The sequence below is a fragment of the Girardinichthys multiradiatus genome, chromosome 13 (assembly GCF_021462225.1).
Source record: "Girardinichthys multiradiatus isolate DD_20200921_A chromosome 13, DD_fGirMul_XY1, whole genome shotgun sequence".
In the NCBI taxonomy this organism is placed as follows: domain Eukaryota; kingdom Metazoa; phylum Chordata; class Actinopteri; order Cyprinodontiformes; family Goodeidae; genus Girardinichthys; species Girardinichthys multiradiatus.
The window spans coordinates 14,523,804-14,549,254 of NC_061806.1; the positions used below are offsets into that span (position 1 = coordinate 14,523,804).

General features: G+C 39.2%; 2 protein-coding genes and 1 pseudogene across 2 annotated transcripts; all 3 read left to right on the forward strand.

Moving 5' to 3' along the window:
• Nucleotides 1-2,715: 2,715 nt before the first annotated feature.
• On the forward strand, nt 2,716-5,038 carry LOC124879978 (annotated as a pseudogene).
• A 4,765-nt stretch (nt 5,039-9,803) lies between these two features.
• Nucleotides 9,804-12,078, forward strand: LOC124879977 (glutathione S-transferase A-like). Its single transcript, XM_047384852.1, has 6 exons — nt 9,804-10,042; nt 10,189-10,254; nt 10,442-10,547; nt 11,152-11,267; nt 11,584-11,669; nt 11,763-12,078. Exons 1-6 carry the CDS (start codon nt 9,875-9,877, stop codon nt 11,890-11,892), a joined length of 672 nt encoding a protein of 223 aa, XP_047240808.1. The 5' UTR covers nt 9,804-9,874; the 3' UTR covers nt 11,893-12,078.
• Nucleotides 12,079-15,553: 3,475 nt separating this feature from the next.
• Nucleotides 15,554-23,867, forward strand: LOC124878882 (coagulation factor XI-like). Its single transcript, XM_047383060.1, has 9 exons — nt 15,554-15,709; nt 15,842-15,998; nt 16,274-16,383; nt 17,304-17,466; nt 19,028-19,143; nt 19,227-19,359; nt 19,462-19,568; nt 23,352-23,490; nt 23,631-23,867. Exons 1-9 carry the CDS (start codon nt 15,649-15,651, stop codon nt 23,740-23,742), a joined length of 1,098 nt encoding a protein of 365 aa, XP_047239016.1. The 5' UTR covers nt 15,554-15,648; the 3' UTR covers nt 23,743-23,867.
• The last annotated feature ends 1,584 nt before the right edge of the window (nt 23,868-25,451 follow it).

A 25,451-nucleotide genomic window follows, 5' to 3' on the forward strand; every position in this document is an offset into this window, starting at 1 on the left:
AATTTTCTTTGGTGAAATTGCTGCCTCTCTTTATATGGCCAATATGCTGGTTTAAACATGTACTAAACATGCTGACGTTCCACAGTCTGTCTAATATAATACTTAATGTCATGTCAAGTCAAGCCAAGTTTATTTATATAGTGTTTTTCAGCAACAAGGCATTCAAAGCGCTGTACATGAAGAAAAACATTACAATGATACAGGAAATCAAACACAGAAAAACAAATCAAATGCCATTGATAATCCTTGGGTGTTTACTGGTAAGAGCTGGTTCTAATCCAATCTTTCTAATAGAGGTAATTAGCTCATTAAGACCTCTGTGGTAAGGAATTCATCCTGTGCTAGAAGAAAAATGATAATATTAATCCTTGAGGTCGCTGGTATGAGGCAGTTGAGGTCCCATCATTCAAATAAGCTGGGTCACTGGTATAAAACAGTTTTAGTCCAAACTTTTTAAATACTAATAATGTTTGGCTGTCACTGGTATGATATAGTTGTAATACAATCCTTTTAAGAAATCTAAAATTCTCTGGTTATTGGTGTAAAAACAGCTTTAGTCCAAATGTTCAAATACTAATAATATTTGGCTTTTGCTGATAATCCTTCCAAGAAATCTGAAAATCTATGAAAAGTAATGAAATCACACATTTAGGTAGAAGAGAATAGAGACCACATTAGGTAAAAAGAGGGAGGAAAATAATATTTCACACTTTATCCTTAGCAGTTTGAGATTGCAAAAAAACCTCAGCACAAAGAAGCAACATACAGGTCCTTCTCAAAATATTAGCATATTGTGATAAAGTTCATTATTTTCCATAATGTCATGATGAAAATTTAACATTCATATATTTTAGATTCATTGCACACTAACTGAAATATTTCAGGTCTTTTATTGTCTTAATACGGATGATTTTGGCATACAGCTCATGAAAACCCAAAATTCCTATCTCACAAAATTAGCATATCATTAAAAGGGTCTCTAAACGAGCTATGAACCTAATCATCTGAATCAACGAGTTAACTCTAAACACCTGCAAAAGATTCCTGAGGCCTTTAAAACTCCCAGCCTGGTTCATCACTCAAAACCCCAATCATGGGTAAGACTGCCGACCTGACTGCTGTCCAGAAGGCCACTATTGACACCCTCAAGCAAGAGGGTAAGACACAGAAAGACATTTCTGAACGAATAGGCTGTTCCCAGAGTGCTGTATCAAGGCACCTCAGTGGGAAGTCTGTGGGAAGGAAAAAGTGTGGCAGAAAACGCTGCACAACGAGAAGAGGTGACCGGACCCTGAGGAAGATTGTGGAGAAGGGCCGATTCCAGACCTTGGGGGACCTGCGGAAGCAGTGGACTGAGTCTGGAGTAGAAACATCCAGAGCCACCGTGCACAGGCGTGCGCAGGAGATGGGCTACAGGTGCCGCATTCCCCAGGTCAAGCCACTTTTGAACCAGAAACAGCGGCAGAAGCGCCTGAACTGGGCTACAGAGAAGCAGCACTGGACTGTTGCTCAGTGGTCCAAAGTACTTTTTTCGGATGAAAGCAAATTCTGCATGTCATTCGGAAATCAAGGTGCCAGAGTCTGGAGGAAGACTGGGGAGAAGGAAATGCCAAAATGCCAGAAGTCCAGTGTCAAGTATCCACAGTCAGTGATGGTCTGGGGTGCCGTGTCAGCTGCTGGTGTTGATCCACTGTGTTTTATCAAGGGCAGGGTCAATGCAGCTAGCTATCAGGAGAGTTTGGAGCACTTCATGCTTCCATCTGCTGAAAAGCTTTATGGAGATGAAGATTTCATTTTTCAGCACGACCTGGCACCTGCTCACAGTGCCAAACCCACTGGTAAATGGTTTACTGACCATGGTATCACTGTGCTCAATTGGCCTGCCAACTCTCCTGACCTGAACCCCATAGAGAATCTGTGGGATATTGTGAAGAGAACGTTGAGAGACTCAAGACCCAACACTCTGGATGAGCTAAAGGCCGCTATCGAAGCATCCTGGGCCTCCATAAGACCTCAGCAGTGCCACAGGCTGATTGCCTCCATGCCACGCCGCATTGAAGCAGTCATTTCTGCCAAAGGATTCCCGACCAAGTATTGAGTGCATAACTGTACATGATTATTTGAAGGTTGATGTTTTTTGTATTAAAAACACGTTTCTTTTATTGGTCGGATGAAATATGCTAATTTTGTGAAATAGGAATTTTGGGTTTTCATGAGCTGTATGCCAAAATAATCCGTATTAAGACAATAAAAGACTTGAAATATTTCAGTTAGTGTGCAATGAATCTAAAATATATGAATGTTAAATTTTCATCATGACATTATGGAAAATAATGAACTTTATCACAATATGCTAATATTTTGAGAAGGACCTGTATATACGAAACAATATGATGCAAGGGATCCGGTGAAGGCGGTGTGAAAGGGTGCATATGTTTATCTTGCGCATGTGTGTGTGTGCATGTGAGTGTGTGCAAAGTAAGTCCGTGAAGCACTGTCACAGAGACCATTGTCCTTGATGGTACGTTGCAATGTTCATCAACTGGCCACACAGTTCTGAGCAGGTCCTAAAATGTCCTCAGTGAAGGGAGGGAGCAGAGCGTCATGTTTACATAACTTCCAGGAGAAGTTGAAGATAGCCAGCCATCAAGGCCGTGCAGGGGAGCCAGATTCAGGAAAACGACAATTATTTGGGTTAGGCTGACTCTTAATTTTCAGTCAGCCTTGAGAGTCTCGCTGGTGTTTCTCAATGGCGAATCCAAACAGCCAAATGTGTGTGACATATTTAATCTTTCTAATCAGCCATAAATGTGCAGTCAAAATGGACAGGGTGAGGTAAAAAGTACTGTGCTGCACTGATAGTGGGCAGTGCTGAGTCCCATAGGCAGAGACTGCTACCAGCACGTCACTACGTAATCTTCAGCTACGCAGAGGGCTGGGTGTTTTCACCAACAACACCTGTAATTGTTCTCTTATTTAAATTTGGTCTGACAAAATGGGAGATTACTTCTCAAAACTGAAAAATGATTTTTTTAAACTGGATATTTAGTCGAAACAGGAGGTTTTAGGGAGTGGAAGACCAACTCTGAAAGATCTGCTTTGTATGGTGCAAGTAAGTGTGCAGAAACAAAAGTTCCCAGATCTCAGATATTAAAATGTATCCTTATTGTCTTGAAGCTTCCTGCCTTCAAACATGGAAACATTGTCCTGAACGAGTCCTACAGTGCTTGCCTGTACCTAGAGGTGAGAACCTAGTTAAAATTTTATGCAGCCATATGTCACCAAAGAGTTAACAATGGGGGAGGGATGCTTTCCTGTTTTGTATTCAGCAGTATTCTGCAGACAGAGAGAAACTCGACACCACGAAGCTGAAAACAGTCTCCTCATAACTTGTTGCTCTTTATTTTTCTCCTCATGTCTCCGACAACAGGACCAGTTCAAGTCCCAAGGAAACAAGCTGATACCTGACAACAAAGCAGAAAGTGCACTGATGTACCAACGCATGTTTGAGGGGCTCACGCTTTTCCAGAAAATAGGTATGCTTTGTCTAATGTGCGATGAATTCAAAGTAGTTGACATTTGTTGCGCAGTTGACTCCAAAAAATGTTGGTTCTTATAGATAAACACTTCACTCTGGCACCCTAAGGTCCACCTTGAGTTACACCTGGCGACACAAACATCATACCTGCAACCTTAAAACCCACTGAGACTATTCATGGCTGCAGTTTGCCTCCTCAGGGGGGCAGCGTTACATCAGCTGATCCCTCCTTCCTCATGAGAACCCACCTTGATCAAAACACACACCTTGTACGAGCTAAACAGAAATTAGGTCACGACACAATCACAATGTTTCCGGGGTAAATCTTAATCCTAAAAAGGATCCAATGATAAGTCTAGCTGGTATGCAGAGTTGTAGTCATTAAATGACCCCATTTCAATGGGTCATAGGGCAAGAAAATAACAGCTAGGTAATAACTGTGCACGGTATGTATGTCTTTGCCCCCTCACATGCCCCCCTTCCTGGATGCTCCCGACGGATCCCTATGTTTTTCTCAAAAGGAAATGGCAGTAATCAGCACCTATAATGTTGATTTCTGTCACCCCAGGAAGTGGCTCTAACAGACTGTGTGTTTTTCCTCCATCAGCACAAGTTCTTTTCTACAATCTGTTCGTCCCAGAGAATGAGAGGCACGACTCGGCTGTGAAGAGAAACAGAGATGACTTGAAGACTGAGGTCAAACTGTGGGAGGGATACCTGCAGGTAAGCAAGATTTTCAGCAGAAACCTGTTATTTTGGAATTCTTATCTTAACTTTTTATTTTTACTTGCAGTTTATTCTGGGTATGGTTAAAACTTGAATAACTTTACACAAACTAGTTCAAAAATTTGTTTATGATATTCTGTGCAATGCTGGACCTTTTGTTTGACTACATGCAGTCATTGTCCATCTAGGACACGAAAAAATACACAACCTGTCCTGACACATCATCATTTGGGATATGTCCTATTATGAGGAGTTTGTTTATGTCACTATCCTTACCAAACTGGTCAGACTGGTTGTTTCCACATGGCTGAGACTTTCTTTTCAGGTTACACTGACTGTAGTATTAATCCTCATATCTAACTCTAAGAGTTTAAGTGTATGTATAGGTGTACATTTAAACATACATGTTTGTCTTTTAGGGAACTGGTCCTTACCTTGCAGGAAAGAACTTTTCTTTGGCTGATGTTAGTGTCTTCCCACTGATCGCTCTTGTCTTCCGCTTTGGGTAAATAGAATAAATGATTCCAAATCACTTTGAAATGAATGAATGAATAAAAAAAAAAATGAAAAGATGACATCATTTCTATCTTCAGCTTGAGTGTGGAGCACTACCCTAAACTGGCAGCTTACTACAACACCCTAAAGGACAGACCCAGCATCAAGACCACCTGACCTCCTAACTGGAAGGACACTCCAGGACAGGATGCACTGAAGGACTTCTAAGTTTAATGTCTTTTCTGCTGTGAACCACAAAATAAATAGCACTGAAATTCAGCTGTCTCTGTTTTACAGTTTTAATTTTGACACTTGTATATGCATTCTTCAGGCCATTTATGAATTTAACTGGATTTAATAAAACCCATCTGTAGCTCTAGGAGGGTGTGGACTCCTGGGCTAGAGTCAGTTTTAGCACCCTACGCAAACAAGTATTTAAATGTTTCTAAGTAATTATATGTGGTGATGTAATGCAGTCACTGAGGTACTAGAAACTAAAAACAAGCAGTTCAGTTTCTTGGTATAGCACCAATTCACAACAAACTTTGTCCCAAAGCTTGGATGGAAGGTATTTATAAACATAATATAAACAGTAACAGTCTCAAATCACAGGCAGACTGACAGGTTTTGCTCAAGAATATTCCGGTATTTAGCACCATCCATCTCTTCCTCAACTTGGACCAGTTTTCCAGTCCCTGCTGCTGAAAAGCAGGGTGTCCTTGGGGTGATGAGATCTGTTGGGTTTGTAAAATTTTTGTCTCAACTGACCAAAATTCCTCAATACATTTGGGGAGTTGTCCACATGTGTTTTTGGCGAATTCAAAATGTGCCTTTTTATTTTTAACACAAAGTAATGGCTTTTTTTTCTTGCCACTCTTCCATAAAGCTTAGCTCTATGGAGAGTGCAGCTTGTTGTGGTCCTATGGACAGATACTCCAGTCTCTACTCTGGAACTCTGCAACTCCTTCAAGGTTACCTTTGGCCTCTGGGCTGCCTCTCTGATTAAGGCCCTCCTTGCCCGGTCTGTCAGTTTTGGTGAGCAGCCCTCTCTTGGCTGGTTTGTTGTGGTACCATGTACTTTGCATTTGAGGATGATGGATTTGATGCTGCTCCAGGGCAACATCAAAGATTTGGATATTTTTTATAACCCCACCCTGACTTGTTCTTCTCAACCAGTTCTCTTTAAATATATTTTTATAATTTCACTCCACAAACTTTAGACTATTTTGTGCATAAAATAAGATACAAAAAACATTGAAATTACAGTTTGGAATGTAACAAAATAGGGGAGTACTTTTGCAAGACACTGTATGAGTAAAATATCTATGATATCAGCATATCTAAATCCTGGTTGCACTGTTGAGGAGCTTGTAGTGGTATTGGCAGTTTACCCATGCCTGGAGGTCTTTCAGTACCTGTCTGGCTTGGATAACAGAGAATTTCAAGGAAGAAATTCTCTGCTAGCCCATGTGAGCATGAGCCAGCAGCACTCTTGGTTGTGGCGTAAACATTGTTTTTCATCACTGCTCTGGCTGCAACAAAAAGGATCTCGTCAAGTAGGGAGATGAACAATCATATCTCACCTTAAAAGAAAACAAAGACACGTACGCTCACTGTAGTAGGGTGCCCAGCTGAGGAGCAGCACCCACAACACTAAATTTCTCACACAGGATGAACCACTGGCTGTCCTTGCATGAATGCTGCCCAAGGGAAGCTGCTGATTTTGAGTGTGATGCCCATTTTTCGTTGTTTGTATCAAGAGATGAAATGTTTCACAAATCGAAACAGTGTTTTTGAAGAATCTGTGATTAGTGTAGATTCATTCTGTCCAAACTTACCTGATCTACATAATATTGTTGTATTGCTTGGAGGGATATGCCACATTAAAGGTGAGAAAAGTTTGAAATGATTTATCATCATCTTACTTTGTTCACAAAACACAAGGCATTTTAACAGGGATGTGTTTTCATTAATCCAAGGAGAATGCTTGTTTTGTAACTTAAGCTGTAGTTTAACCAAATTGGCTTTGTCTAAAATAGAAAAACACTGGGTGGCAATGAAATCAACAGACGAATTAACATCATCCTGAACAATATTGTTGCCAGAAGAGAAGATTGTATTCAACCAATGTCAATATGAACAGTTAAACATTACACTAGACCATGCTTTATGTTCCATAAACCAGCTGATCATTATATAACAGCTGAACTCACATATAAAGGTTATAATGGTAACGGCAAAATTCATATTCAGATTTATGGTTTAACAAGGCACTGTCAAACCCTTGACCAGTGACCCCACCCCCCACCAGGACATTGGTCTTTAAACTCTAAGGCTGGGATTGGAGGGCATTCCTTAGAGTATCGGGCAAGAAGCCCAACATACCTGTGGAGGAGCTGCAGAGATCCACAGACTGGGTAAAAGAATCTATCAACAGGATACTATTAGTCATGCACTTTTCAATGTCTTGCAACAGCTCCAAGCATTAAGAAACATCACAGCGGTTTATGCAAATACTGTTTGATAAACCTTGAAAGTGGCATAACATTTGCATTAAAAATTTTATTTACACAAGTACAAATAAGTATTTACATAACATATCAAGGTAGGTGATGGTGTACCACCAATGATCTTCCTATTTGAAACATACTATGAAAGGTAGTTCCAAAGCAATCAGAGACCTGAATTTTAAGCCAAGCAGATTCTAAATTAAGTAGAGATTATACATTTTGTAAAATTAGCCATAATTAGACATAGATACAACCACTAATGGCAGCAAACTACTACCAATACGATCTATGATATGTGGAGAATATGTATTAATAAATCTAATTTAGCTTGTGGTAAACATTTTGTGGCCAAATGACAATGATTTAATAAACATGGGAACAACCATGCTGCAAAATACCTGCAAACCAAGTTTTCTATAGCTAACTGCCGGTTATTAGCAAGAACTCCATAAAACAAGGAAAGGACCTCAAAAGATTTGAAATTTATCACTAACAAGAATTAATGAGGCAACTGTAGGGCTGCTAACTTCTACGTTTTAGTTAACATTTGGTAAAAATGGTTACATAACCTAGGTCTACCTCTTTATTAGAGTGGTTAATCAATGCTTCAATTTGAAAAACTTTCAGCAACTAACTGGAACATCTCATGTTTTGGACTATTTGCAATGCCATGACCCATGTTACTTCCACATTGTTTTAATCCAACCGAAGACAATGAAGCATCTCTAGGTATAGTGTTCTGCCCTGTTTCTGTTAGTAATTATTGGCTTTTGTTGAAATAGTTGTCCAATGCAGATGTGATGACAACCATGGTGTTTTTGAGATGGGCCTTGTTTTATAATGTATTAGTCTGGTTTAGTCAAAATGTAGCAAATTTAAAGCCTTTTTCTTCTTTAATTCTTTGATTTGAAGAACAGCCCAAACGGTTTAGCGGCTAAACATGTTTGATCAAGGGGAAAATGTTTTTGTTTCTTTGTCCAATTGAAGATGAAAAAAAAAAAAACAGCCTTGTCATGTAGTCACAGCAAATACTCAGAGGGCTTGTTAGGCAGAGCCAGTATAGTGATGAAGGCACATGTGTATTTTTTTATCTCTTAGTAAAGAAATAAATAAATGTGAGGGGATGAAAAGGGAAAAAATGCCAAACAGGTCCTCATAGTAGTCATGTTTTAGGCTCTTTGTTAAACCTCTTAGAGGCAAAGGAGATGATTCGGCACAATTCTCCTTCTTGCAGTTCTTGCTGGAAAGAAGGAATTCAGGAGAATCACATGTTTTCCTTGTGATTTCTCCTTTATTTTTCTTTCACTCTAGGAAGCCATAAGTGAAAAGTACCAGACTTAGGAATAAGAAGCACTAATTGTGTTAAATCTATAATAAATTACTCTTTTTCTGCTTTACACAAAGTATATGTAAATAGCGCTGTAATTTTTAATTATTTGTCACTTTACTTTTAGGAAAATCCATGTCTCTGTTGTAAGCCCGGTCATGTAAATACACAGTAAAATGTGTTATGGAGGGAGTGTCTATGATAGTACCAGAATTTAAGTTTTAAAACTTAGTAACACTGTTAATGTAGAAAGAATTTGAGGTTATATAGGGTTTAGGCAGCTTAGGGACAATGCAAAAATTCATGTCAAACTTGCAAGCAAGCTGAGCTTTTTAACCTCGAGGTAGTCATTGCCAATGAATATTTCAGCAATGTTTTATGCTTATGTCACAAATCCATTGTTATTATGTGACATTGGGGGATAGGCCAGATGAGCAATATGACATTAATTTTTAGTTGAAATTTAGTTTATTTAGAATGTTTTATAAAATGGCTTGGGTTTAAATAATTAATATACGTGCCTTTTAACTTTCAAACTTAGATAAAATTTGCTCTTAAATGTTCATCAAAATGTACCCAAATAAGATGCATGCAAAGTATTAAAACTGTTTTACTGGATAAAATCTAACAGCTTGTTTTATATGTGTAAGCTGCACTCAGAAGGAATGTGGTAGTGGATTGGGTTAGATTCTTCTGTTAGTCTGTGCGGAGGTGAATGAAAAGTGCTGAGTCACAATGAGCATTCAAAGTCTTGCAATAGTGTCAGGAGGATACTGCCTTGCCACAGGAAAGCTGCTTCACGTTGGAAAAAACAAAAACCTGCCATAATTAATTTGCAGGTTTTTATTAGTATGTCATGGGTCCATGCAATTTTATGTACTAATTTGCTTGCCTTTAAACCTTTTTTCTTTTCTTTTTGGTTTCCACCATAAAAAATAAGAGAATTCCCCCCTTCCTCATATGCCTTCCAAAACGTCCTTGGTGCAATCAGCAGAAACTATAACCCTCATTCACACAGAGATCAAAATGAAATGAAAATAAAACTGAGTGGTTACAAAATAGAGAAGTTCAACATGTTTAAATGGAGTTTGAATGATCTTAACTGCCTAGAATAACTGATCTTTGGTGATATCACAAAAATGGGATGGGACTTAGTTCCACCAATCTGGCTGTGGAAGGTTGGAGGCTGTTTAAAAACAGACGTGCAGAGCCTTCCAGACTCACTCCTCCCTCTCCCTCTTGTCTTTCTGCTGGGAAACAACTGCTTACTCTGAAGCTATGGCCAAGGACATAACTCTAATGTGGGGCGCTGGCTCTCCTCCCTGCTGGAGGGTCATGATCGCTCTGGAGGAGAAGAACCTGCAGGGCTACAAAAGCAAGCAGCTGTCCTTTGAAAAAGGGGAGCATAAGTTGAAGGAAGTCACTGACATTAATCCCAGGGGTCAGGTAGGTTCATTTTATGCACTTCTGTGACCCAGAAATGGAATGAAAATATTTGTTGATGCAGTCATTAATTCACATTTGAATGGTGCAAGTAAGTGTGCAGAAACAAAAGTTCTCAGATTTTAAAATGTATCCTTGTTATCTTGAAGCTTCCTGCCTTCAAACATGGAAACATTGTCCTGAACGAGTCCTACGGTGCTTGCCTGTACCTGGAGGTGAGAACCTAGTTAAAATTTTATGCAGCCATATGTCACCAAAGAGTTAACGATGGGGGAGGGATGCTTTCCTGTTTTGTATTCAGCAGTATCCTGCAGACAGAGAGAAACTCGACACCACGAAGCTGAAAACAGTCTCCTCATAACTTGTTGCTCTTTATTTTTCTCCTCATGTCTCCGACAACAGGACCAGTTCAAGTCCCAAGGAAACAAGCTGATACCTGACAACAAAGCAGAAAGTGCACTGATGTACCAACGGATGTTTGAGGGGCTCACGCTTTTCCAGAAAATAGGTATGCTTTGTCTAATGTGCGATGAATTCAAAGTAGTTGACATTTGTTGCGCAGTTGACTCCAAAAAATGTTGGTTCTTATAGATAAACACTTCACTCTGGCACCCTAAGGTCCGCCTTGAGTTACACCTGGCGACACAAACATCATACCTGCAACCTTAAAACCCATTGAGACTATTCATGGCTGCAGTTTGCCTCCTCAGGGGGGCAGCGTTACATCAGCTGATCCCTCCTTCCTCATGAGAACCCACCTTGATCAAAACACACACCTTGTACGAGCTAAACAGAAATTAGGTCACGACACAATCACAATGTTACCGGGGTAAATCTTAATCCTAAAAAGGATCCAATGATAAGTCTAGCTGGTATGCAGAGTTGTAGTCATTAAATGACCCCATTTCAATTGGTCATAGGGCAAGAAAATAACAGCTAAGTTATAAATACTGTTCATGGCATGTTTGTCCCTTTACATGGCCTCCTTCCTTGATGCTCCTGACTGATCCTTATCTGTGTTTCTCAAAAGGAAATGGAAGTAATCAGCACGTACAGGAGTTAATGTTTGTCACACCAGGAAGTGGCTGATTGTGTGTTTTTATTTTCATCAGCGCAATCTCTCTTCTACACGCGGTTTGTCCCAGAGAACGAGAGGCACGACTCGGCCGTGAAGAGAAACAGAGATGACTTGAAGACTGAGGTCAAACTGTGGGAGGGATACCTGCAGGTAAGCAAGATTTTCAGCAGAAACCTGTTATTTTGGCATTCTTATCTTACAGTTTATCTTAGTATGGTTATCTAGGACACGTAAAAATGCACAACCTGCACTTTAGCGTTTGGGATATGTCCTATTATGAGGAGTTTGTATATGTCACTAAACTTACCAAATTGGTCAGACTGGTTGTTTCTACCTAGCTGTGATTGATTTAGTCATATTACACTGACCAGCACTGACTGTAGTATTAGTCCTTTTATCTGACTCTAAGAGTACAAGTGTATGTATAGGTATACATTTAAATATGTGTTGTTTTATGCTCGTTTAGGGAACAGGTCCTTACCTTGCTGGAAAGAACTTTTCTCTGGCTGATGTCATCGTCTTCCCAGTGATCGCTTTTCTCTTCCGCTTTGGGTATATGGACTAAATCATAACAAATTCCTTTAAAAGGAATGAATGAATGAAAAACCACAGAATGAAAAAGATAACATCCTTTTCTATCTGCAGTTTGAATGAGGAGCACTACCCTAAACTGGCAGCTTACCACAACACTGTGAAGGACAGACCCAGTATCAAGAACACCTGGCCTCCTAATTGGAAGGACACTCCCGGACAGGATGCTCTGAAGGACTTCTAAGTTTCAAACTAAATGTTGTTTTTGTGTTCAATTTCTAACTACATCTTCTGCTACTGTGCAGGTTTACATTTAAAAAAAGACAGATTATTTACTTTTACTGTTAGGTGCTTTGTGTTACCATTTATATGTGATGTCTTCTAAAGATGTGTCTGCTGTGAACCACAGAATAAATAGCACTGAAATTCAGCTGTCTCTGTTTTACAGTTTTAATTTTGACACTTGCATATGCATTCTCCAGGCCATTTATGAATATAACTGGATTTAATAAAACCCACCTGTAGCTCTAGGAGGATGTGGACTCTTGAGTTAGGGTCAGTTTTAGCACCCTATGCAAACAAGTTTTTAAATGTTTCTAAAATTTTAAGTAACCATGTGTGGTGATGTAATGCAGTCACTGAGAAACACTAGAAACAAGCGATTCAATTCAGTTCAGTTTCTTAGTATAGCATGAATTCACAACTAATGTCGTTCCAAAGCTTTTTACAAGATAAACAGACTGAATTTATAAACAGAGCTATATACTCAGTTGAATCAATCTTATAAACAAATTTAAATATAATTACACATTATACAATTGAGTCCTAGATGTTTTCCATTTAGTTTTTACACAAAACATGTTATAAAGTGAATGGGTAAGATATTATTTGTATAAGGATGTCCAGGCAATTACCTGGATTCATTGACTTAGATAATGTAAGCCCTTTCTGAAGTCCTGTCAGAAAAACAGCTGCTATAGCTCAGACAGACATTTGCTTGAGCTAGGCCTGTCTACCCACCAAGCTGCGACTGCCTTATAATGTTAAAAATCGCCCAAATCATAGATTGTCACTGCAGGGTCTGGGCAGGCTCTCCTGGGGTCCATCAATATTAGAGGATGAAAGTTTGGTTTTTATGAGGCATAAAACTCCTATGTTGAGTTTACAGTGACTTGAAAATGTATTCACCCCCCTTGGCATTTTTTAAAATTTATTTTAGCCTAACAACCTGAAATTAAAATGGATTGTTTCAGAGTTTAGACTACTTCATTTATAGAATATGCCTACTAGTGGTATTGGCAGTTTACCCATGCCTGGAGGCCTTTCGGTACCTGTCTGGCTTGGATAACAGAGAATTTCAAGGAAGAATTGCCCCACTGGCCTCATGCTCACATGGGCTAGCAACACTCTTGTTTGTGGCGTCAACATTGTTTTTCATCACTGCTCTGGCTGCAACAAAAAGGATCTCATCAAGTAGGGAGATGAACAATCATATCTCACTCTAAAAGAAAACAAAGACATGTGCGCTCACTGTAGTAGGGCGCCCAGCTGAGGAGCAGCACCCACAACTCTAAATTTCTCACACAGGATGAATCACTGGCTGTCCTGGCATGAATACTGCCCAAGGCAAGCCGCTGATTTTGAATGTGATGCCCATTTTTAAATTGTTTGTATCAAGAGATGAAATGTTTCACAAATTGAAACAGTGTTTTTGAAGAATCTGTGATTAGTGTAGATTGATTTTTCAGTATTACAGTGATCATACTCCAGGTATGAACCCAAATCAATAAAACAGTAACTTCGCTGGAAGAAATTTGGCCTAGCACAAATTTAGATCTAAACCTGAAGAAGAGAACTGTGGGCAAGAGATTTCCTCCGAATCAGAAAGAATTGGAGAACCTGTGCAAAATAGAGCAACATACCTCTGCCATGTCAGCATGTGAGATGTTGAAACACTCGTAGCAAAGAAAAACTGAATGCTGTAATTCAATGAAACATTTGAGGATGTGCAACCGTGATATTGCTGCCTTTTTATTGTTTCCACTTAACAGGATTGTTTTTCATTTAAACTGCGTTGAATGCACTACTGGTCAAAAGTTTTAGATACACTTTCTCACTTAGTGGTTTCTTTTCATGACTGTTTAAATTGTAGATCCTCACCAACGGCAACAAAACTACGAATGAACACACATGGAATTATGTAGTAAACAAAAAGTGTTGAATAACTTTAAGCATTTTTATATTTAAGATTCTTCAAAATCATCTTACTTTAATGCATCACAACAAACAAGGCACTTTAACAGGGATGTGTGCACTTTTGAGATTCATTTAATGTTTTCATTAATCCAAGCTATAGTTTAACCTAATTAGCTTTGTTTAAAATAGAAAAACAGTGGGTGGTGCTGAAATCAGCAGACGAATTAACATCATCCTGAAAAAAAGTTCGGCAGGAGAGAAGACTGTATTCAGCCAATGTCCATAAGAAAGGTTAATCATTATAGTAGACCATGCTCTGTTTGCCACAAACAAGCTGATCATTATATAACAGCATCAATATATAACCCATAAAGGTTGCAGTATTAACAGCATAATTCATATTTAGATTAATTGTTTAAAAGGCAGTGACTCGCACCATTGATCAGTGTCTCCCCCTGGAGGACACAGGCCCTTTGCTTTTCTTACCATTGACAAGTAAGTTTGGTTAGAAGAAATTCATTAAAAACAGGTTTGGGTTTTATTAAAAATAAACATTTACGGATGAAAATTGCAAAATAGAGATCCACAGGTTAGGTGAGATAATCTATCAACAGGAAACTATTAGTCATGCACTTTACAAATTTGACCCTTATGAGTGACAATCAAAAGGTATTGTTGAAAGAAAGGCATGAAACATTCAGTTTGCAATGTGCCACATGTAACAAACTACAATTAATATCAAAATCTTTTTTAAGGATAAGTAAACTAAAATGGCAAATAGTAAATTATCTTGTTTTTTTTTTTTTTTGGGTTACATTTGTTAGGGTTGTTTATTATGCTTTATTTTGAAGGTCTTCGGCGGAAGTTAGCTCACATCTTTTCTCTGGCTTACCGGTCCGCCATTGCTTGGTAAAAATATCTTCCTTACTGGAGTTTTATTGCTGTTGTCAACTCCAATATAAATGATTGTCCTTCCATTTAGCTTCCAGGTCAGATTGGGAACTAGGTATGAGTTGTTGGTTTTATTTTATTTGCTGTTCAAACAAATTTGTAGGACATGTTGGTTTTGTGATGTTCTTTTTCTAGCTTTTACGTTGTTTTGTGAAGACACGGATCACATTAAAAGAACTTTATAAAACATCAGTACGCTTCACCTTCATTTCTGACTGGAGATAGCTACACCACATGCTTTTCTTCAAGGAACATTTTCTTCAAGGAAAGACATGGAGGAAAATTGCAGGCACTACTCGAAGAAAACCTGTTGGAGGCTACAAAAGGACTTTAGTCTGGGGTAGAGGTTCACCTTCCAACAGGACAAACATCCTAAACAAATACCCAGAACTACAATGGTATAGTTTGGATTAAAGCATCTTCATGTGTTCATAAATATAGTTAATAATCCTGTCTTTAGTGTGCAACATTGGTAGAGACATCCTGAAAAAAGGTGGTTCCATAAAGTTCTAATTCATGATATTTCAGTAAAGGAATACAGCGGTTTATGGTTGTAACAAAACAGAAAGTGAAAAATTCAAGATCTAGGAATGTTTTTACAAACAGCTGTATGTAACATGATACCATGTGAGCACAAGATCTAATTTGATATATTTAAATTTGAACAAAATTCCTTTGATTTCTTTTTTTCTTGCATTCTGAACATACGAGAAGACCACTAAACAAATCTTTGAACTTGATGCAATCAGACTGTGTAAACTGGTGGAGTGGTACATTGCCCTTTGACTGCTTCGTATTTGCATAACCAGTTCTTTAAAAGACCGGATGCTCTTCATAGCATCTGCAATAGAAGATGTTAAACTATTTTATTCTGGTGGGCCTGCTACTGGCCAGCAGCTTTTACTTCAGTAAAGGTAATACACTTAGAAAACAACATTGATTGTGTTATGTTTGATCCAGCATGGCACTTTCTTTGTTTATTATTGTAATATCTATACATTAGACTTAAAAACATGTAAATTTGTCTTTGCCTCATTTTTTTTCAGCATGCACTGATGGGCTTCTGGAGAATGTGGATTTTCCCGGGTCAGATATAACATTCCTATACTCTCCTACCGTGGAGCACTGTCAGAAGCTGTGTACCCAGCATCCTTCGTGCCTCTTCTTCACCTTTATCCGACCCGACTCGACCAGAGACAACGGGTAAATACAGAATTATGTTAATATAATTGAAATATAACAATGTAAATGGATTACAAAGAAGGATAAAATAGAATTTGATGTATGACACAACAACATCAGACATAGAACATGGTATGCATTCAAGTAAATCAGAAAACATTTTTCTTTAAAAAAAAAAAACGAGTAGATTTTCGAACATTTATTATCATACAAAAGCTTGTCTGCTTTTGCTGCAACTCCATTAAAGATCTTAAATATTATAAATAATTATTTTCCCCCCCTCCTGTTCTCTTCAGGCACTTTCAATGCTACCTCAAATCCACCCCCTCCGGTCAGCCAGCATCACAATCTACTGTTCTAGGCTTGACGTCCGGTTTTTCTCTCAAGTCCTGCAATCCAGACACACGTAGGTCCACAATCCATAAAAATTACAAATACTGGGTGCCAGTGATTGTTTGCTTGACATCTATAGGAAAAAAAATCCTGCAAAATTTCGAAGTAAAGTTAGAAGTAAGATGGCTTCATTGAGAAATCCTTCACAAGACACCACTGAAATATAATACATTTCAAGTTTTTGTTTAGCTCTGATTTAGGACCCTGAATGTCCTTCATTACATTCCTTAAAAAACATCTTGCACCTTTTATATAATCCAAAAAAAAAAAATACATTGATTTATTAGGAACCCATATTAGTTTCAGGTTTGACCCCTTTTGCTTTTAGATTTGTCCCAGTTCTCCCTGACATCTATTCATTTATTCAAACAAGTGAGATGGTTGTCTGTAAGAATCCAGTGGATCAGCAGCTACTGAACCAACAACCACGTCACAATCAGTGTCAACAAAATCCCTCTTTCCTCACTTTGATGTTCCGTTTGAAACTTTAGAAAATCGTTACCATGTCTAAAGGCCAAAACGCGTTGCGCAGCAGCACTGTGATTGGCTGATTTGCTGTTTGCGTCAACAAGCTGTTGAATTAGCGGATTAGAAAAAGTGGTCATTGAGTCTTTTATATCAAAACCACCCATCAAAATTATATTGAGATTCTCAGCAATACCAAAACTGAAAAGACTTTAAGTGTTAATCATCTAGCTGACTGCCACATGGCAAAAAGTCAATGAATGGATTCTCTTCTCAGTATAAATGATACTTTGTACATGAAGATGATTATCTTTTATCATTCTCAGTCACCTCCAACAAGTTTAGCAAATAATGTGAAATATTTCTTTAAAATGATGATATTGGTCTCTTTTAAAATCAAAATAGCATTTTCCTATTTGCTTTCCACGGTGTCTCCCTCTGATTTGTCTTCTGCTTCTGTTGTGCCAGGGCCTTGTTTTTCTCAGGTGTTCCAGAACGTGGACTTTCTCGGGGCAGACTACAGAGCATTGTTCACGCCTGACTATGAGGAGTGTCAGAGAGTCTGCACACAGGAACCTGGCTGTCAGTTCTTTACTTTTTTAAATGGGGAGTTCATAGATAATGATTACAGGTAAATATTAATAATCTATTTCTTAAAGCTCTTGGTGCAGAGTGGAGATCCTCAGTTAAAATAACAGTTAAAGAAACACTAAGCACTGTCAACAATGAACACCAGCTGTTGTAACCTGACTAAAGCAGCCAAAATAAATTTTCCTAATTTTCCTTTGCAACGTTAGGGGTGCGTGGCATGCATGAGAATGTAAAATGCAATCTCAACCACTAGAGGGCGTGTTAAAGTTTAAAATAAATGGAAATGGATTGATGCTCATATTTAGAAGTAAATATTTACATTTGGCCTGAAAAGTCTGGACTTAACATTACCTTAAAGGGAGTATTTACATTTTTTGAAAGTGAAGTCCTTTTAAAAGGTTATAAACAGTGAATATCTAACGTGCAGTAGATAACAATCCTGACATGGTCATTTATTATATATCCAGATTAGTTGGCCTGAAGGCAGAAGCTAATGGCTAATCCAAGAGTGTCAAAGATAAAAGCGGACTTTTAATGTCTTGAAACAGCTCCAAGCATTAAAAAACATCACAGCAGTTTCTGCAAATTCTGTTTGATAAACCTTCAAAGTGGCATCACATTTGCATTTGAAATGTTATTTACACGGATATAAATAAGTATTTACATAGCAAATCAGAGTAGGTGATGGTGTACCACCAATGATCTTCCTGTGTGAAACAAACAAGGAAAGTAGTTCCAAACCAATCAGAGACCCGGATTTTAAGTAAAGCAGAATTTCAATTAAGTAAAAATTTAGGTATTTAGTAATTTTGTAAAATTAGCCATAATTAGACAGACATGCAACTACTAATGGTATCAAACTGCTTCCAAAAGGATCTATGGTATGTGTACAGTATACATTAAACTTGCTAATATAGTTAGTGGTAAAGCTTTGCTGCCAAATGACAATGATGTATTAAACATGGGAACAATCTTGCTGTAAAATACCTGTAAACCAGGTATGTTGGCTAATAACCTGTGGTTTTCTATAGCTAACTGCAGGTTATTAGCAAGGACCCTATAAAACAAGGAAAGGACATCAAATGCTTTGAAAGTTATCACTGACTAGAATTAATGAGGTAACTTCTGTGTTTTAGTTAACATTTAGTAAAACTATTACATAACCCAAGTCTACCTCTTTATTAGACTGGTTAACCATCAGTTTAACTGATGTATTGTTATCAACTAACTGGAAACTGTAATTTCCCCTGTTTAGGACTATTTGCGATGCCATGACCCAGGTTACTTCCACATTGTTTAAGTCCAACAGAAGACAATGAAAGCATCTCTAATTATAGTGCAATGCGTTACTTGTGTTAATAATTCTTGGCTTTTGTTTAAATAGTTGTCCGATGCAGGTGTGATGAGGATTTAAAGGTTCATTCTGTCGCTTTCTCAAAAACCTCATGGGTGTTTTTGGCCTTATATTTGTACTAAATCAAGAGTTATTTACTGAGATAAATACTGATTTATTTTAATTTGGCAAGAGAATCTTATTTTTCTGCATAATTTTTTTAAGAGATCACTCAAGAGTAAAAAAAAAAATGTTTCTTTGATTCTAGGTTCAAGTGCCACCTTAAGTTCAGCTGGAGCGTCCCAAGGACTCTTATTGAAAAAAAGACTGGAGTCACATCTGGATTTGCCCAAAAATTACCACAGGCTCAAGAATTTGACACAAGTAAACAAACAACAAGTGCTAGACTACTGGCTTTTTTATTGTAGAAATTCCCACCTTTTTTGACTTCTGCGTGTCTTTTTCAGCATGTCAGAACCAGCTTTTATTAAACACCGACATCCCAGGAAACAACTTTGAGGAGCTCAATTCTGTTTCTCCTGAACACTGCCGGGTCCTGTGTTCTGCTCATCCAAAGTGCACCTACTTCTCTTTCAGCAGGTATTAAATGATTCTTTTATTTTAGCTGCCCTGTTCGGTTGATTATTGAAAATTCAACAGATTTAAGGCCTTTTTCTGCTTTAATTCTTTTTGTTTACACAGTGACAACTTCAAATGCTTTTTGAAGAACAACCTCAACGTAATGGTGTCTAAACCAAAAGATGGAATCACATCAGGGATACCCGCACGCTTCTGTAAACTTGATGATAGTATGTACCATGAATCAAAAGAAACACTAAACAGAACACATGTTTAACAAAAGAATTACAGATGTTTAAAAGCTTGGATTAATTCTGGTGAAAAAATGATCAGTCGAGTGAGATTCAGGTCTTAATGATAATTTCTGACTTCAGATGGTACAACTGGAATAATTGCTAATAGTTTGCAAATAAAACATTAAAATGCAGACTGCCAAATAGCAGACTGCTTTACATTTCAATTGGAAATGTACTAAGACTTCACATTAATCAACAATCTGCTGCTGGGGCAGAGAGAGATAGTGAAAAAACTCATCAATACAACGTTCAGATTGTTTTGGAGGGTTTATGTTCAGAAACGTACAATTAACAGATATTAGGTGTAGAAATCAGAGTCCCATTGTTGTGCCTTGCCTTGGAAACTGAGGTGATTTCCCTGATGTTTCAGAGTTTCACCTTCTGAACAATGTTTATTTGCTGTGAAACATTACTTTGTTTCCTTCACTGGGGGTTCCATTCCACTCTTGAAAGCCGCAGGTTGGATGTGTGTTGGCGAACTTTAATTTAAGAAACTGTTACAGTTAGCCATTTTCACGAAGCGTGGAATGATTTGCTTATTCGTTAGTTTGTAACACAAATGAAACAATCTGAGATTAATCCTTTACTTCCTTGCTGTTTACTAAATGGGGGAAGAATCATTGCAGCTCCATGGACCTGAAATGTGGTTGCATGAATCAGAATCAGCTTTATTGCCAAGTTCGTACATACAAACAAGGAATTTTACTCCGGTACACTTTGCTCTCTGGGTTTTTAAATATATTTTAAATATATTTATGCATATATCTTTATGTCCTTAAATATACATATATACAAAGGTACATTTGCAACATCTGTATGCTGTTGTTTTGTACTTTATTGAATGTTCATCAGAGAAACAGCCTGGGGGAAGAAACTGTCTCTGTGGCGGCTGGTTTTAGTGAACAGCGCTCTGTAGCGGCGGCCTGAAGGTAAAACTCTAAACAGTTTATGTGCAGGGTGTGTGGGGTCTGCAGAGATTTTAGCAGCTCTTTTCCCGACCCTAGACCTGTATAAGTCCTGGATGGAGGGAAGGTCAACTCTGATTATTCTCTCTGCAGACCTGATTATTCGTTGCAGTCTGGACCAAACCACACTGAGATGGATCAAGACAGGACAGATTGAATGATGGCAGTGTAGAAGATGACCAGCAGCTCCTGTGGAAGGTTGAACTTCTTGAGTTGCCTCAGGAAGTACAGTCTCTGCTGGGCCTTCTTTCAAACAGTGTCTATGTGTGAAGACCATCTCAGGTCCTCAGAGATGGTGGTTCCTAAGAACCTGAAGTGGTCCACAGCTGACAAGGTGTTCTTGAGGATGGTGAGGGGGTGTATGGGGGTGGTGTTCTCCGAAAGTCCACCACCATTTCCACAGTCTTGAGTAGGTTCAGTTCAAGGTAGTTCTGACCGCACCAGTGTACCAGCCGATCCACCTGCTGTCTGTATGCAGACTCATCACCGTCCTGGATCCGTCCAATGACAGTGGTGTCATCTGCAAACTTCAGGAGTTTCACGGACGAGTCCGATGAGGTGCAGTCATTTGTGTACAGAGAGACGAGGAGTGGGGATAGAACACACCCCTGGGGGGCACCAGTACTTATTGATCTGGATCGGGAGAAGATGCTCCCCAGTCTCACCTGCTGCTGTCGGTCCATCAGGAAGCAGTTGATCCACTGACAGGTGGAGGCTGGGACGTTGAGCTGTGTGAGCTTCTGGTGGAGGATGTCTGGTATGATGGTGTTGAAGGCCGAGCTGAAGTCTACAAACAGGATCCTGGCGTACGTCTCTGGATGGTCGAGGTGTTGCAGGATGAAGTGTAGACCTAAGTTAATAGCATCATCTGCTGACCTGTTTGCTCAGTAAGCAAATTGCAGGGGGTCCAGCAGGGGGCCTGTGATGTCTTTCAGGTGCTTCAACACCAGCCGCTCAAAGGATTTCATGACCACAGACGTCAGGGCTACAGGCCTGTAGTCATTTAATCCTAGGATGGTGGATTTCTTGGGCACCGGGATGATCGTTTGAAGCAGGGGGGGACCTCATACGTCTCCAGTGACTTGGTGAAGATCAGGGCGAGTTGATTTGAGCCAATTATTATAAACGAGCAAAACTCTCTCGGTGAATAAAACGGTTTACAGTTTATGGAAAATGACTCCAGATCTGGACTACATGTTTTCCCCAGCACTTTTACGTCTCTGCACCAACCTTCTTTTATATAAAAGCAGATTCCGCCTCCTCGCTTCTTCCCCGATAGCTCCTCGCTGCGATCCGCTCTGAACAGCTGAAAGCCCGGCATCAGCAGTGCGCGGATATTTTCACTCAGCCGTGTCTCGGTAAAGCAGAGAACCACTGATGGAGGTCCGTGTTTTTACCGGTGAGAAGAAGCAGCTCGTCCATCTTGTTACTTAGAGAGCGGACATTTGCCAGATGGATTGAAGGCAGCTGTGCCAAGTCCTCTTTGGTGGAGCTTTACCAGCGCGCTTTCCCCTCCGATGCTTTCGGCGCAGTATCCCATAGAGTGGCACGGTTCCGCTCGCCAGAAGCTCAGTGAAGCTCGAATCGATGAATGACTGTGAAAAAAATCCCAAGAGAGGACTCTCTGATGTTGAGAAGTTTTGCTCTGCTGAATGAGACCACAGAATTGTGAGCCGAGACCACAGTACCGTGGTTCGAAAAACACACAAAATACACAAAAAAAGAGAGAGCGAAGCTCCGAGGCTGCCATCATCGGTGCAATCTTGGTAGCATTTTATCAGCTATATTATCAGTCAAGTTGGAATGTTTCGTTTGCACAAAATCCAGGTGGTGGTTACCATTTTTGCTTTTGCACCTTTTCCACCAAACTTTTTCCTTCCACTCAACGTTCGATTCATTGCAGTTGCAATTCCATGTTTGGAAACAGCACTCTAGCAATGAACTTTGGTGGCTTGCCTTCTTTTTGGAGGGTGCCGGTGATTGTCAGCTGGACATTTGTCAAGTCAGCATACCTCCCCCATGATTGTGTAGACTAGAACATGCCCAAAACAGAGCATTTCTGTATTAAACATCCATTTGTATTGGTGTCATAAAAAATATCAAACTATTCTGACAAAGTAAAGTTTGATTATTTTTCATCTTTACCCATACTGACCAAAATGAACAGAAATGGTAAAATGACAAAAATTGACCTATAGGTCCCCCTGCTTTCACACTTGATTGCTTTTTCCTTGTATGTATTCAGTTTAAATTTGTGCAGCATCAAGATTTGTTTGATGATCTGATACTAATTGCAACAAAAAGCAAAAACAGAAAACATCTGTGAGGGGCCCCATCCTTTATTGGTACCTTCAGATATGGACTGCACAGTTTGAATTCAAATAACAAAATAATGAAACCCAATAATGACATTCTAGTTTACTCACATGCATCTGTATAGTGGCACTTCCTGGTTATATGTTACTAGTTTAAAGCTGCGTTTAGATCATTTACGAGAGTGGTATTGAGGAGGAGCAACATGCATCAGTGGATTTTATTTGCAATCCTTGCAATTAACAATCCTTGAGCTGCAGACTTATCTGGAAATGTACCAGACAAAAGCTAAAATAAATGTTCAAGGGTTTTAAAAGCAAGTTTAAAGTTACATCAGGTTTGGTTGGCGTAAATTCTAACACTACTGTAGCTGTATCCATTTTGGACTCATATCTTATTTTAACAGCATTGATTTGACCATACACATTTTTCCTAACAGTCTGGGTCAAGCAGATTTTTGAAGGTGTGGATTTCACTGCCTCTGACATTCGACATGAGCTCATGGATAATGTAGAGCTCTGTCAGAGCAAATGCGATGATGACCCCAACTGCCAGTTCTTCACCTACGTCGATGAAAGGTACAGTATTCCTTATCCATACAGCTTTAACGCATATTCTGTTAAACCTTTAATGAATATCAAGTAGAATTGAGAGTTAAACACTCCTTGATGTTGTCTCTCTGTCCCTTACTCAATATTTACTGCTGTTACTGCTACAGGCGCCTCTGCTTTCTGAAGAGAGTCATCACCATGCCAGCTCCTCCTAATGTCAACAAACGAGCTAATGTTGTGTCTGGCTTCAGCCTGAGGAACTGTAACTTAGTTGTTTAAGATGTAAAAGGTTCAGAAATAAACATTTCTGATGTAATAATATAATAATAATACAATACAATAATAATACAAATGTAATAAATCAAAGAAAACAAAATGCAATAAAAGTAAAGGAATTAAAACAAGCCTTGTTTATGTCATCATTATACTTTTTCTCATATCACTTAAACAGCAACTTCTTTCGATTGTCTGCTATAAGGTCATTTTATGAAGTACAATCATGAGTACACTCAGGCGTCAAAGATATTTTCATTTATAACATGTCATCATAGGAGTAATGGTCTTTATTTTGTAGCTCGGTAAAATAATCCTTTTCTGTGTCATCATAGTCATCTGTTTTTGGGTCCAGTGTGGTGTCAACTTGGATCAAAGCTGCATATGCAAGAGAATTGTTGTAATATGTGTACGTTTCGTTGTCCTTACCAACCACTTGGATGCCTTCTCCTTCCGTCAGGTTTTGAACGGGAACAGTAAAATGTATACGTTCCGCATACCGCCAGAGTCCTACTGAGAAGGCACAAGCTGTTTCTGTGAAATTAATTTTTCTCACATACAGGTCCTTCTCAAAAAATTAGCATATTGTGATAAAGTTCATTATTTTCCATAATGTCATGATGAAAATTTAACATTCATATATTTTAGATTCATTGCACACTAACTGAAATATTTCAGGTCTTTTATTGTCTTAATACGGATGATTTTGGCATACAGCTCGTGAAAACCCAAAATTCCTATCTCACAAAATTAGCATATCATTAAAAGGGTCTCTAAACGAGCTATGAACCTAATCATCTGAATCAACGAGTTAACTCTAAACACCTGCAAAAGATTCCTGAGGCCTTTAAAACTCCCAGCCTGGTTCATCACTCAAAACCCCAATCATGGGTAAGACTGCCAACCTGACTGCTGTCCAGAAGGCCACTATTGACACCCTAAAGCAAGAGGGTAAGACACAGAAAGAAATTTCTGAACGAATAGGCTGTTCCCAGAGTGCTGTATCAAGGCACCTCAGTGGGAAGTCTGTGGGAAGGAAAAAGTGTGGCAGAAAATGCTGCACAACGAGAAGAGGTGACCGGACCCTGAGGAAGATTGTGGAGAAGGGCCGATTCCAGACCTTGGGGGACCTGCGGAAGCAGTGGACTGAGTCTGGAGTAGAAACATCCAGAGCCACCGTGCACAGGCGTGTGCAGGAAATGGGCTACAGGTGCCGCATTCCCCAGACCTAGGCTACAGAGAAGCAGCACTGGACTGTTGCTCAGTGGTCCAAAGTACTTTTTTCGGATGAAAGCAAATTCTGCATGTCATTCGGAAATCAAGGTGCCAGAGTCTGGAGGAAGACTGGGGAGAAGGAAATGCCAAAATGCCAGAAGTCCAGTGTCAAGTACCCACAGTCAGTGATGGTCTGGGGTGCCGTGTCAGCTGCTGGTGTTGGTCCACTGTGTTTTATCAAGGGCAGGGTCAATGCAGCTAGCTATCAGGAGATTTTGGAGCACTTCATGCTTCCATCTGCTGAAAAGCTTTATGGACATGAAGATTTCATTTTTCAGCACGACCTGGCACCTGCTCACAGTGCCAAAACCACTGGTAAATGGTTTACTGACCATGGTATAACTGTGCTCAATTGGCCTGCCAACTCTCCTGACCTGAACCCCATAGAGAATCTGTGGGATATTGTGAAGAGAACGTTGAGAGACTCAAGACCCAACACT

Coding starts and splice junctions, on each gene's coding strand:
- LOC124879977 (XM_047384852.1), top strand. CDS start 9,875: ATGGCCAAGGACATAACTCTAATGTGGGGCGCTGGCTCTCCTCCCTGC. Junction 11,268..11,583: donor TGTGGGAGGGATACCTGCAG/GTAAGCAAGATT, acceptor ATGCTCGTTTAG/GGAACAGGTCCTTACCTTGC. Junction 11,670..11,762: donor GCTTTTCTCTTCCGCTTTGG/GTATATGGACTA, acceptor TTCTATCTGCAG/TTTGAATGAGGAGCACTACC.
- LOC124878882 (XM_047383060.1), top strand. CDS start 15,649: ATGTTAAACTATTTTATTCTGGTGGGCCTGCTACTGGCCAGCAGCTTT. Junction 15,710..15,841: donor CAGCTTTTACTTCAGTAAAG/GTAATACACTTA, acceptor ATTTTTTTTCAG/CATGCACTGATGGGCTTCTG. Junction 23,491..23,630: donor TTCACCTACGTCGATGAAAG/GTACAGTATTCC, acceptor TTACTGCTACAG/GCGCCTCTGCTTTCTGAAGA.